This window comes from Hyperolius riggenbachi, chromosome 2 (assembly GCF_040937935.1).
Source record: "Hyperolius riggenbachi isolate aHypRig1 chromosome 2, aHypRig1.pri, whole genome shotgun sequence".
NCBI lineage: Eukaryota > Metazoa > Chordata > Amphibia > Anura > Hyperoliidae > Hyperolius > Hyperolius riggenbachi.
In genome coordinates this window covers 468,152,285-468,164,723 of record NC_090647.1, presented here as the reverse complement: position 1 = coordinate 468,164,723, position 12,439 = coordinate 468,152,285, and the positions used below count along the sequence as shown (strand labels likewise).

Sequence of the window (12,439 nt, the reverse complement as noted above, 5' to 3'; positions counted from 1 at the left end):
GCAATCATTACAGATAAACTCTGCCAATGTATTTACTGTGTTTATTTTTGTGCCACAAATATGAAGCAACAGATTGCTTTGAGTGATTTTATTTATTTAAATGTGCAATCTCCTATAAAGGGATTATATTCTGGGACATCACCACTAGATGGCAGTAGAACTGCACAAATGTGAATTAATCTGTGCAAAATCGAATCCTTGCCTTTATATTGTGTATTATACACCAGTGATGTGCAGTATATGCTTACTTGAGTGCAATGTAAATATCAAATTTGACTTAAGAGTGTTAGTATATTTCTGTAAGTGTAGTTAGAAATAGAATAGAATGTAATAAAATGAGGCTGTGATATAATAAACTTGTATTACTAATTTTAGCACTGTTTTAGAACATTTAGCAAATTACTGGCATGTGACTTGCACTGTTCATACAACAAATGATTAACCCATCGTGTTTTCTCCTGCTCTGTAAGGATAATATGCATTGCAAACAGACAATTTATAACCATAGGGAGAGAAAGGAACATGTTAGAAGCGGAGAATTCAAGCATATTATCAGCACACACTATGGCTAGTTTAATATTATTACAAGCTGAAGAAACAGGTGAACTTTACATACAGCCGGTAACTTGCCAGTATTAAAAAAAAAATCAGACTAAAGGCTCATACACACGTCGAACTTTTTCAAACGACCGGTCGTTTGGACGTCAAATTGGGCGTGTGTACGGTCGGTCGTTCACCTAATAAGACTGGATTTTAACGATCCGCCAAGTCTTACCAGGTGAAGGACTGACCATACACACGCCCGATTTGACGTCCTAACGACCGGATGTTCAAACGTCCAAACGACCGGTCGTTTGAAAAAATCAGACGTGTGTATGCACTTTAAAACCTATAACCCAAATACTGTATTTTGCATTAGTGATCATAGCCACATTTTAAGCATACTAAAATATGTCCTAAGTCAGTAAGGGTTTAAATGTAATAACTGTAGAAGAATTTTACAAGCACATATAGTAAAGATAAATGCAAATGAATGGATGATTGTGGGTTAAAGGACTCCCTTACCCAAGTACAGAGATATGTCCCTGTTGAATCCACGTAACACTGTGCATTGTCCATTTCTCTTTTTGTTCCCCAGGTCACCATAATCACTCCTGGAAACATTTTACTATTGGCTAAAGTCAAATTTTCAGACAGGAAGAGGCAGGCTTGCTGCAATGTCCACTCCTATCACATTCCCACTCCTCCCCTTAAGGGCAGTGCATGGGGGGGAGGGGGAAAGGAAGGAATGGGAGGGTTATTGGAGGGAACATTACCACAAGCCAGCCTCTTCCTGTTTCCATAATTTTTTATGGAGTGATTATGGTTACCGGGGAAAAACGAGAAGAGAAATAGACAGCGCATAGAAGTTTGTGGATCCAGCATAAACTTAACTCTGTGCTTATCATAGGTAGCTTTGCCTGTGGTCAGGTGTCCTTTAACCACCCTGGCGTTCTATTAAGATCGCCAGGGCGGCTGCGGGAGGGTTTTTTTTAAATTTAAAAAAAACTATTTCATGCAGCCAACTGAAAGTTGGCTGCATGAAAGCCCACTAGAGGGCGCTCCGGAGGCGTTCTTCCGATCGCCTCCGGCGCCCAGAATAAACAAGGAAGGCCGCAATGAGCGGCCTTCCTTGTTTTGTTTAGATCGTCGCCATAGCGACGAGCGGAGTGACGTCATGGACGTCAGCCGACGTCCTGACGTCAGCCGCCTCCGATCCAGCCCTTAGCGCTGGCCGGAACTTTTTGTTCCGGCTACGCTGGGCTCAGGCGGCTGGGGGGACCCTCTTTCGCCGCTGCTCGCGGCGAATCGCCGCAGAGCGGCGGCGATCGGGCAGCACACGCGGCTGGCAAAGTGCCGGCTGCGTGTGCTGCTCTTTATTTGAACAAAATCGGCCCAGCAGGGCCTGAGCGGCAGCCATCGGCGGTGATGGACGAGCTGAGCTCGTCCATACCGCTAAGATGGTTAACCTCCCTAGCGGTATGGACAGAAATGTCCGTTCAAAAAAACATGCTGTGAACAGTATAAACATGCATACACATCAATACTCTCCTGCACTGTATACTAGACCCTTGCTTGACACATTTTGGCAAGTTACAGGAAAAAAAAGTTTTAAAAATAAATGTTATCGCTGTTTGCACAGAAATCCTGGGGAAATTGAACGCTGGGAAGGTTAAGTCAGTTTGTTGCTGGAGGGGGAAACTAGGAAAATTGTGTTGTGTTTATCAGAATTCTATAGTATTGTTCATTGCTCTAAATACTGAATATATAATCTACATAGCTCCAGCTGCTAAAACTGCTGTTGTATTCGCCTGATGGTAACCCAGCATGTAGAGTGCATTAGCATTACTGCGTATTAGTAAACTGTATATAATTCAGTGTATAATTCAAGTGTGTGGCGTTAGCCATGCTCTAGAACAGACATCTAATAACTATACCTTTTATATAGATAACATATCTAACAGGACGAAGCCAACCAAACAACTATTAAAGAGAAAGCGCGTATATATAGACTACCAACTGCTGTCATAGCCTCGACTAAAAAGAACACAGAAGTGTTACGAAACTTGTAAATATATATACACATGCTGCCTTTGTGTTAAGAAGGATTATTTGTTGTCCTATGCAGAATTCAGTCCAAACTTCCCAGCATTTCAAGAAGGTCCTCTGGTCACTTTGCAAATGATTGACCTTCAAACTGTGAAAGGTCAAGAAAACGTATTGAACAAATTCCAATAGGTCTTAATCTGGTCTTCATCTTGATATTTATTACCCTGCAGTTTCTCCTATCATACGAGAGGCACTAAGAGGTTTAAAAGTTAATGAAAACCAGTTGTTTTATCAAATGAGAGGTAATATCAGCAGGCTTAGACAATAATCTAGCGTAAAGAGCAACAATATGGAATAAACCTTAGCAACACAGGCTGAGCAAATGCTACCTGTTCATATCAGAGCATCAGTACCAATTTTCAGGTAGTATAGTGCTGAAAGGTGCAATATAGACAAAATTAATATTTCAGTTTTTGATGCTGGTGGGATATATCACCCACTTAGTAGTAGACTCTGACCACCTACATATAATCTCTATCAGTCCAATGCACCCTCCAAGAGGTAAGATAAAAAGTGGCCTTCTCTGCTGGAGCATGTGAGTAATACAAAAAAAAACGAGTAGACTAAACAACTACATATAATGATATAATAATATGAAAAGAAACAAATTGACTAAGAACTAAAAAACAACTACAGAATTTTTTTAAGATCTGTCTCATGTAATGAATAAAACAGCACTTGAAAGTAGTTTAAACAGAAATGGGTGTGACCTAGACATGCCATTGTATCTAACAAAAGATCCGTCCATATATGTCTGGTCTAAAGGTGCCGATTAACGGTACCATTTTTAATGTATGATTGTATTTGAGTAACTGGTGGGCCCATTGATCATGAATGATTACATGATTGATCGTTTACTGAACTCCCTCAGCCACCAGGACGTGATACTCACATTCTGAACAGCTGTCAGTACAGGATGTCCTTGTACGCTTTTTGATACTGCATGCAATTGTGCGCATGCACACACTCCCACTAGTCCTTGCGCGCATCTGTACGTGTTGCCTGGTGGCTTTAAAGGCAGCATTATTTTTGCAAGTGAACATGTGTTCCCTGAGCCAATCGATGACTTTTTTTTGTAAATGTTCACTGTTACAGTCAGTAACAGTGATCATTCTTGCCAGTAAGTTTTTTTTCCCCCACGGCTTCCAAGTTTCCATTGTTCTGTGTTTGCGATCCCGTTTACAGCACGTAATTTTTCACATTCGTTACTCAAATTTTGAATGGGGCGGAATACACTGTAATCTGAATGATCTTGTCAAAAATATGATCATTAGCTAAAAATCGTAACATTAGTGGGAACCTTTGAGGTCGATGGTCTCAACTGTATAAATGAACAATACTCCTCACTAACAAAAGCGAGAGGTTGAGAAGATGATTGGGGTTGTAACACTTTACGGACAACTATCTTTTTTTTAAATGCTGTATGTCAGGGCACACATTTCCACAAGTACTAGGAGCCATTTCTTTCTTCACACAGCTCTGCCTCTCTGCTGTAAAATCATCTAACATTTCCAGATACAGAAAATGTTGGCCCTGCAGGACTGGACCATTTTCTTGCACAGGGGGGTAAAAATGTGTCAAGACCTCGGCCTTTGAGGACTGGAGTTCCACATCCCTCCAACCCCAATATTGGGTGATACCTGCATAAACTGTAGATTTTCACTTGACAAACAATTGAACATCTAAGGTGTGTTTAGAACCGCCCCCCACCCCCCAGGTACCACAATACTAGGATTTAATACAGATTATTTGTATCAAAATAAAGTGGGGTGATGGTCTTCTCCTGCATCAAACAGAACACTTTATTAAATCTAGTGCAAATAGAAGGAAATAAAGCACTATTCATGAGACCAATAATCTCAGGACTGTTTCCAAGGGACCACATTTTGTAGAAACGTTTTATAGAAAGTGCATTTAAGATGCTATAAACAGTAATATAACAATAAAGCAGGCCATACACATGTCTTTTTATTATTGATTTCTGACAGATTCAATCACTTTGATCGGATCTGTCAGTAATCTATTGCTCCAACATATCTGATCAATTTACCTTCAATCAGTTTTGTGCACTTTGAGACAATTAGGCCAATTAGGCAGTGCTTCAGAAATGTGGGCACCATCGTAGAAGCCTTATATTACATTGCTAAAATACTGGCTTCAAACAGAAATTTGGGTGGGGGGGTTGGGGGTTTGATGTGCACCTGTAAAAATAGCAGCAGCAGAGTTCCACTACAGTGCAGCAAAGCTCTAGAGTTAGGCATAGATGGTGGGAGTTCTTAGTTATAGGTATTAGCCACACTGTGGCAGAACTCTAGTGTTAGGCATAGATATAAGGGTTCCTGTTTGGCATAGGTAGGTGTCCGGTTAGTGTTAGGCAATGAAAGGGAGGTTCTTGTTAGGCATAGGTAGGGCAGGGCTCAAGTTACGCATGGGGGGGGGGGGGGGAGGGGGAGTCATTTTAGGCATAGATAGAAGAGAGCTCCTTTTAGGCATATGTAGGGGAGGGTTCTTGTGAGAGTTAGCATACAGAGGGGCAAAGTAGAATATTGGTATAATTACGGTACATATATTCTACTATAACAGATAGTAGAATAGCAGTAAACTTACAGATGGTCTATCATAGCAGATATTGGAATATCAGTAAATATACCAATATTCTTATACCACTATTTCACATCCGTTTTTCATAGATGCCTTTATTGATCGACATTTTAGAAGATCTGTGTACAATGCGGGCAGGGCAGGAGCGATTGGGAGCAATGGCCTATACCACTGCATTGCATCGAGCAACACTTGTGGGTCAGTCGATGGTTGATTGAGAACTGCTTGAAATTGAGCTTGCAGTGAGTGGTAGGAATTGATCACTATGTGATTGAATTCCAGTTAGGCAGTCAAAAGAAAAAGATGTTCCGCTGCACCGTGGGTTGGGTATAAAGCAATCTTCAGTTTATTGACACATCAGTAGATACACATATGGCTCACGCGTGAACCCACGGTGCAGCGGAACATCTTTTTCTTTTGTTTGCATTGAGACCCGGTATTCCTGCTCCCCTGGGTTATGCACCGGTGGTGCCAGCATCTCCATTCTTTGTCTATTATCCAGTTAGGCAGTGTTCAATCAGCTTGGCATATCAAACCACATATGGTTAGGTTTATATTGGTTTACAGGCAATTTGTACTTTAGCGGTTATTTAAAAGCAAAGGAGGCTGCCTAATTTAGAGTAAACCTCTCAATAACCAGTCAGTCACATATTAGAATTAAGCTGATCTAGCACAAGCTAAACAAGAGGAATCATGGCTATCAGCTGCCATGCAACTCCGTGAATGATGTAATATGGCGACTGTGGGAATAATAAAGACCTAGAAAAGGTCACATATGATCATGCTGGAAATTACTTATGGCCATCCATGTGCAAGCAGTTCTGAAAATATCCCAGCGTAACATTTAGAACTGAGCACAGTCTGTCCGCACAACCGCTAATCTATCCATAAACACCTCCAATATACTATGACTATATTGATTTGGTAATAAGGAGCTCAGAACTGTAGTAAACACCTGTCACACAGCCAGGGCAACAGTAAATAAGCATATAATAAAAAGGCTTTTATACCCAGTGAAAAGCACAATTCCGAAGTAGTTCTCAGGTTGCTGAGGTCCCAGTTTTTCTGCACAGCTTAAACAGTTCATATCTTTTAGTCCCTGTATTTAAGCAAAGACTGCTGTCATATTCTTCTATCTGCTTTTTCAGACACAAATCCGATCAGACATTTATCATTCAATTCTGAAATTGTTTTTATCGATCAAAAAAAAAATAGTATGATTTTGAAACATTTTTTTTTATTAAAAAACAAACAAACTGGAAAATGGATTTATTTAGTTGAACTGTCTATGGGCACTTTTAAAGCCTTGATTTAGGGGCCTCATTTTAGTATTCACTATAAGAACAGTTTTTGATTTATTCCTCTCTTCCTTACTGACATTTCTAGTTTTTCTTAAAGAGGAACTTTAACCCAGGATTGAACTTCACCCCAATCTGTAGCTGATACCCCCTTGCCCACAAGAAATGTTTACACTTTCTCGACTAGTTGATCAGGGTGTTTTGTGTAGCTGATATTGTGGTGAAACCCCTCCCACAGTGAGATCTAAGGGCCATGGCCCTGACAGATTCCGGTCTGTCAACCTTGTTGCATTACGGGAACCAAATACCAGTGCCAACCAAGCAGCATCTCTCTATGTAACCTTTTTAGCCTATCACATTGTTAGTGGGTGTGTTTATAGATAATGGAAGTTCATGCTGTCTGTTGGGTTTTTTTTTTTTTTTTTTTATGTCTGCAAGTAGTTAAGATGATTACTCGCAGGCTCAGGGTGGATCAAACAATATGAACTAATTACATGACAAGATTCAATAATTTCTTGATTTATTTTCTATTTTTTAACTTCTCGCTTTGCAATGTATTGGAGGCTTTCTTTCCCCTACTACTATGTTTTGGGAAAGTTCCTTTGTAGGGCAATATGCAGCATGTACTGGAGATTGCCTTGTGTAAGCTTTGATTGTATTTTGCTCCCAGTGAAATAATCAATGGTTCAGGGAGGAGAGACCCAATGGTAAGACTAGAGTGCAGGTGTGCAAAAAAATTTGAAACTATTCATAGAGAGAGAATAAACTCACAGGCCTACCCTGCTGTAGGTTAATTACAAAGACGGGTGCAAAAATTTAACATAGCCATGCATGAAAAGCGTTGTGGCAGCTGTATAGATCATTTTCTAGTGAATCACCGCTTTAGAATGCCTCCCATAGTATTCCACACCATTCCGGTTGTCAGAAGTGTTCCCCAGTTTTCCAATGTATATGTGTGTTTTAGGCTCCCAACGCCCCCTCGTGTAGTCTTTCCAGCTGTGCACAGCCTGCTAAGCTGAAGCTCATGCTATGCCTTTTAGTGCGGTCCAGAGGTTGTCCTCAGCTTAGGTTTGTACTCCCATCATCTGCATCCCTAGCCTACAGAGTACACAAGGATAGCTTGCTTCTGGCAAGAGACTGACAAGAAGGCGTGTTCCTATGTAGAGAATATCCTATGTACAGAGCTCTTATGCAGGACTAAGTTTTCTCCTATCTGCAACACACACCAATACTAAACCCCTTGATCTTCTGCACAGTTTAGCACCTGCCCTTGTCTATTCAAGGTCCCTGGAAGACTAGCAAAGTTCCATTGATGTATGACTCTTCCATCTGTAATCTGTACTGAATGAAGACTAAGGCCCATATGCAATTAATGAGTTATCTCCTAGGAGATAATTTTCATTTTCTCTTTAAACTACATTTTCAGCATTTTACAATTAAAAAGGTACCCAACAGTTGGTGAAAAAGTACAATCAATTTTATTTTGAGTGTTTTCTTGCTTGCTGGTGGCTTAAATGACATTTTACAACAAGTTGTGAAAATATCACCTAGGAGAAAACTCAGGAGCAAAAGTGAATAGCATATGGCCCTAAGTCCCAGGCATCCTTAGCATGTTATGTTACAATCAAATGAGAAAAGCACATAGGATGCCTAGAAGGAAAAACTCATTTCTTGCTGAAGAAGTTAAAATGAAGTATTCCTGCCAATGTCTTATGTTAGCATGCCTCTCTGCCACTCTTCTTCAGTAGAATAAGCCTTAGTTTACAATGGGGTAGCCCAAAGAGGGAGTTGAAATCCAGCAATACTGACGGAAAATGGAGGGTTCTTAGCTCTGCTGTTATTCTGGTTTGCTTTGCATCAGTCTTTGTATATCATCCCCACCGCGCGTTAATCTCACTGAACAAAAAAACATTTTCCTTCTGAACGGAATGTATTCCGTTTTCCTGCTTATAATAGATATCTGTTCCAGTGTTTCTTCTATACTGTACATTTCCTGCCAGGTCTTTTCTTCCATAAGGGTAAACTGGGCAGATAAAATCATCCCCGATTGTCTGGAGGTGTGAACACATTTGGTCATGTAAAGAAAAAATAATGTTTTCTTTCTAAGTATGTGCACTCCAATATACAAAGTGTATAGTAGAGCTATAGATAAAAATATACTTTTTCTTTTGTAGGCATTAAGGTAATATTCAAGCAATATTTTAATTAGCCACCATAAGATTTTTATGAATGGCACATGTATTGTCAAGCATAATGGACTCCTGATAACTGATTCATGGAAATACCATATTTTTGTTATAGTACTATTTTTGGAATTATTACATAACATTATGCTAAAATGTAAGTTGTAAAATTGTTAAATGAAAAGATAAACTACTTATCCAGTCAAAAAAAATAATCAGATAACCAGCGATCTCTTTGGTGGTATAATACACAGTAGCGCCGTATGGTTGAACTGTAATTTAGGAGTTCCACAACCCTGTCCTCAAGGCCCACCAACTGTGTGGGTTTCCACAAAACATGCACTGTTGGTGGGCCTTGAGGACAAGGCTGGGGAACACTAAGTTAGGAGACGTATTTAGTACCTCCTCTTTAGCATGATAGTGTCATCCTGTTAGATAAACCTGTACAGTAGAACCTAAAGCTGGACATTTGCTTATAGTCTAGTTGAGGGGACCCACATCCACTTCCTGCTTGAGACAATTTGATTGCAACCACTAATGTGTTAGAAATAGGGAACCCAGCTGGAAACACTATTCCATGCCACCAACCAAATACGTTTAATACAGTTGCACAAGCAAAAATGGTAGCAGAAGCGAGCGCTGTGGCTGAAGGCCGTGGGCGAGGGTCCACAGTGCCATGAGTAGGAAGCAGCCGTTAGGCTATGAGGTTTCCTGCTGGGTTCCCTCAACTAGATTAGTGTCTGACATTTTAACCAAGCAACTCCTAAACCAGTTTCCATAGTTGCACTTGCTTTGAACCCCAATATATATATATATATATACATACATATATTTATTTATTTATTAAAATTCTATAGGACTTTCCAAGCACAGAGTTGAAAACCCTTCTTATAAAGTGTGTGTGCAACATCCTTCAATAGATATTGTAAACAGTGGTGACTAAAATGATTCTAGTGTCAGCTGATGTGCACTGCCCATGCTCTGGTCATAGTTATATGACCCCACTCCTGTCTATCCACTATAATGGATTCATAAAGGAAAATATAAAATTGGTACTAGTGATTTCCCAAGGGTATTTATAATTCTCAAATGTGTTTCTAAGGCTCTATTTTTGATAACTCTCCTTACCTTGTTAACATATCACGGAACTCATTTGCCAACAGTCTTGGCTTAGGAAAATAATAAAAGTAGCAAAACTGTACTATGATGCTACTTGCCGTTATAGTATATTGATAAAAGATCCGGTATGGTTCTTGGCATGGTTTCTTTAGTACTGCAGACAAGTATCCTAGAGATATAATTCACCTCCTAAGCACCATATTTACATGGTCTCCATTGAGGACTCTTTCTTCTGAAGATGACATCAACACTATGTTAAGTTATATCATCTCCTTGAGTGCACCAACCCTAAGTGGAAATATAAGTTATAACAAAAAACGTTGACCTACAAGACAATACATGATCTAGTTACATATCAACCCCACCACTAGTGCTTTTCTATGTTCATTCATTAACAAATCAACCAACCATAATGTCAACTGTATTGCACTGCCTTCAGAAATACCTGGTAATGCGGGTTCCAGGATGGATCAAACGTAGAAGGGTAAGCCATATCCTTCTTATATCTCTGCCTAGCAAATACATGTGAAACCCTAGTCTCTTTCTACTCTCATGAAGTCAGGTTGAAGGAAGGATCTTTCAGGAAGCTACCACAGATCCATAATATTGCTGTTTCCACGTTGTCCTGTTATTTTCCAAGGCCTACTTGCACTGTGCACGTTAACCCAAGGACACTGCCATGTTTTTGTTATGGTGAAGGCTCAAACTTGAGACCTGCACTCCTCACCCATGAAAGTGGGTTTAAATGACGCTCATGGTCTTTGTCAGACTCCGGCTGGCTCTGTGCTCTTTCGGGTTTGGGGTTGGAAGAAGGTGGCTCTGGCTGCTGAACAGACATAGTTCTGCGAAGGTGGTTTCTTTTCCTCAGGAATTCAGGTTGAGTGTGTAGGCCAAAGCTGCCTTTCCTCAGGATCATTCTGGAGTTCTTCTTGTTAGGCCGAGAGTGGTGACTAAATTCTAGCGAGGCCAAATGAGCAGCATACCCATCACTGATGAACTATAATGAGACATAAATAAAACATGTCAGAAAAGGTGAAATGGAAATTCATATTTTACAGTAACGAATGTTCTACACCTCTAAACCAAGCATGATGAATGCTTTGATTTCTGTAATAATGTTTGAAGAGAGCAAAAATTATATATTGAAACCAGGGGTGTAACTATATGAGGAGCAGCCCCTGCAGTGGGGCCGAAAGCCCAATACAGGGGATTATACTTCAGGTCAGGTGGTTTTGTGGCTACACTTGTTATGGGTGTGAAGATCAGTGGCGTAGCTAAGGAACTATGGGCCCGGTGCAACTTTTATATTGCCTCACCCAAGCACACTATACCTACCAATTGATACAGCGCGCCAAAACCTGCTAAGTGCATCCACAGTGTCAGAGGTGCAAGAAGGGGATGGGAAACAGTTTGCTAATGCTTACTGCTATTCAAAGCATCTACAGAAGTGATTATTATCAGCAAAGGACTATTAAAGAGCTACTGGTAATACTGTGGTTGAGGGAGGGCTTCATGGGGCTCCTCTGGTTCAAAGGCCCTGATGCGGTCGCTACCTCTGCACCCCTTATTGCTACGCCACTGGTGAAGATCAGGATTGTTTTACGACCCCTGCATGATGAGCCGCAAGACTGTGAGAGAGAAGGCACGTTATACTCATGTTTACATGTAATTTGCCTTTAATTAGAGGTTAGGATTATTAGTGCACATTTCTAGCATTTGTTTTGGATGCAATGGGTGCAGTTTACCTATAAGAGAGGCTCTGCACACACGTTTGTAGTCATTCAGATGCCGCCTGATCTAAAATGTGCTGCCATTTCTCTCTGTAGTTTACAAAAAACTGCTATCTTGCCTAATGCTAGGTACACACGATACAATTTTCTGTTAGATTTACCTGCGAGATCGATTTTTTTCCTACATGTCCGATCTTAATCTTGATCGATTTTCTGATCGATTTTCCGATCGATTTCCATAGAAGTGAAGGGAAATTGGTTGGAAAATTGATTGAAATTAAGATCAGACATGTTGGAAAAAATTGATTGGGCAGTTAAATCTAACAGAAAATTGTATCATATTTCCCCATCATCTTTGATTAATCACAAGTTGTAATTTGATCTTAGCTGTGTCAGCTGCCTGCCATGGCAGAGCAGCTAATTTGTAAACACAGGATGTGTACAATATGTTTGCTTCCATGAAAGCAGGAAGTAGACAAACTGCAGATTTATTGCAGGATTTGTATCGGCTGTAACAACAAAACGTACTTCTTTAAAAGGGTTATTATGCTTTTGCGTATATTTTAAAACAGAGAGGAAGTTCTGAGTTCAGATCCAATTTAAGTCTAAGTTGCACACGAGCACAGCTGGACTACAATCATGAGAAAAATGGGCATACATGGATATTAGATACACACATAACAGTAGCCTTGCTGCAGCCAAATGAGTACACATTTCATTTAACTTTGTTCCCTTTTAGTGTATTTTTTGTGCATGAGCTCAAATGAAATACGGGCAGAACATCTTTGCAGTAAGGGACATTATCTCCATCTACGGTTATTAGTATTCATCAGTAGGGGGACTGGCCCTGCAAATTATT

General features: G+C 40.2%; 1 protein-coding gene across 12 annotated transcripts in view; it reads right to left on the bottom strand.

The window, feature by feature from the left end:
* Nucleotides 1-1,816: 1,816 nt before the first annotated feature.
* The window catches only part of PITPNM3 (PITPNM family member 3), a 913,937-nt gene continuing 903,314 nt past the window's right edge, over nt 1,817-12,439 (bottom strand). For all 12 annotated transcript variants that reach the window (XM_068270198.1, XM_068270206.1, XM_068270199.1 and 9 more), the window contains one exon: nt 1,817-10,847. In XM_068270198.1, coding sequence (XP_068126299.1) covers nt 10,539-10,847 — 309 coding nt within the window. In that variant the 3' untranslated portion in view covers nt 1,817-10,538. The remainder of the gene's footprint in view (nt 10,848-12,439) is intronic.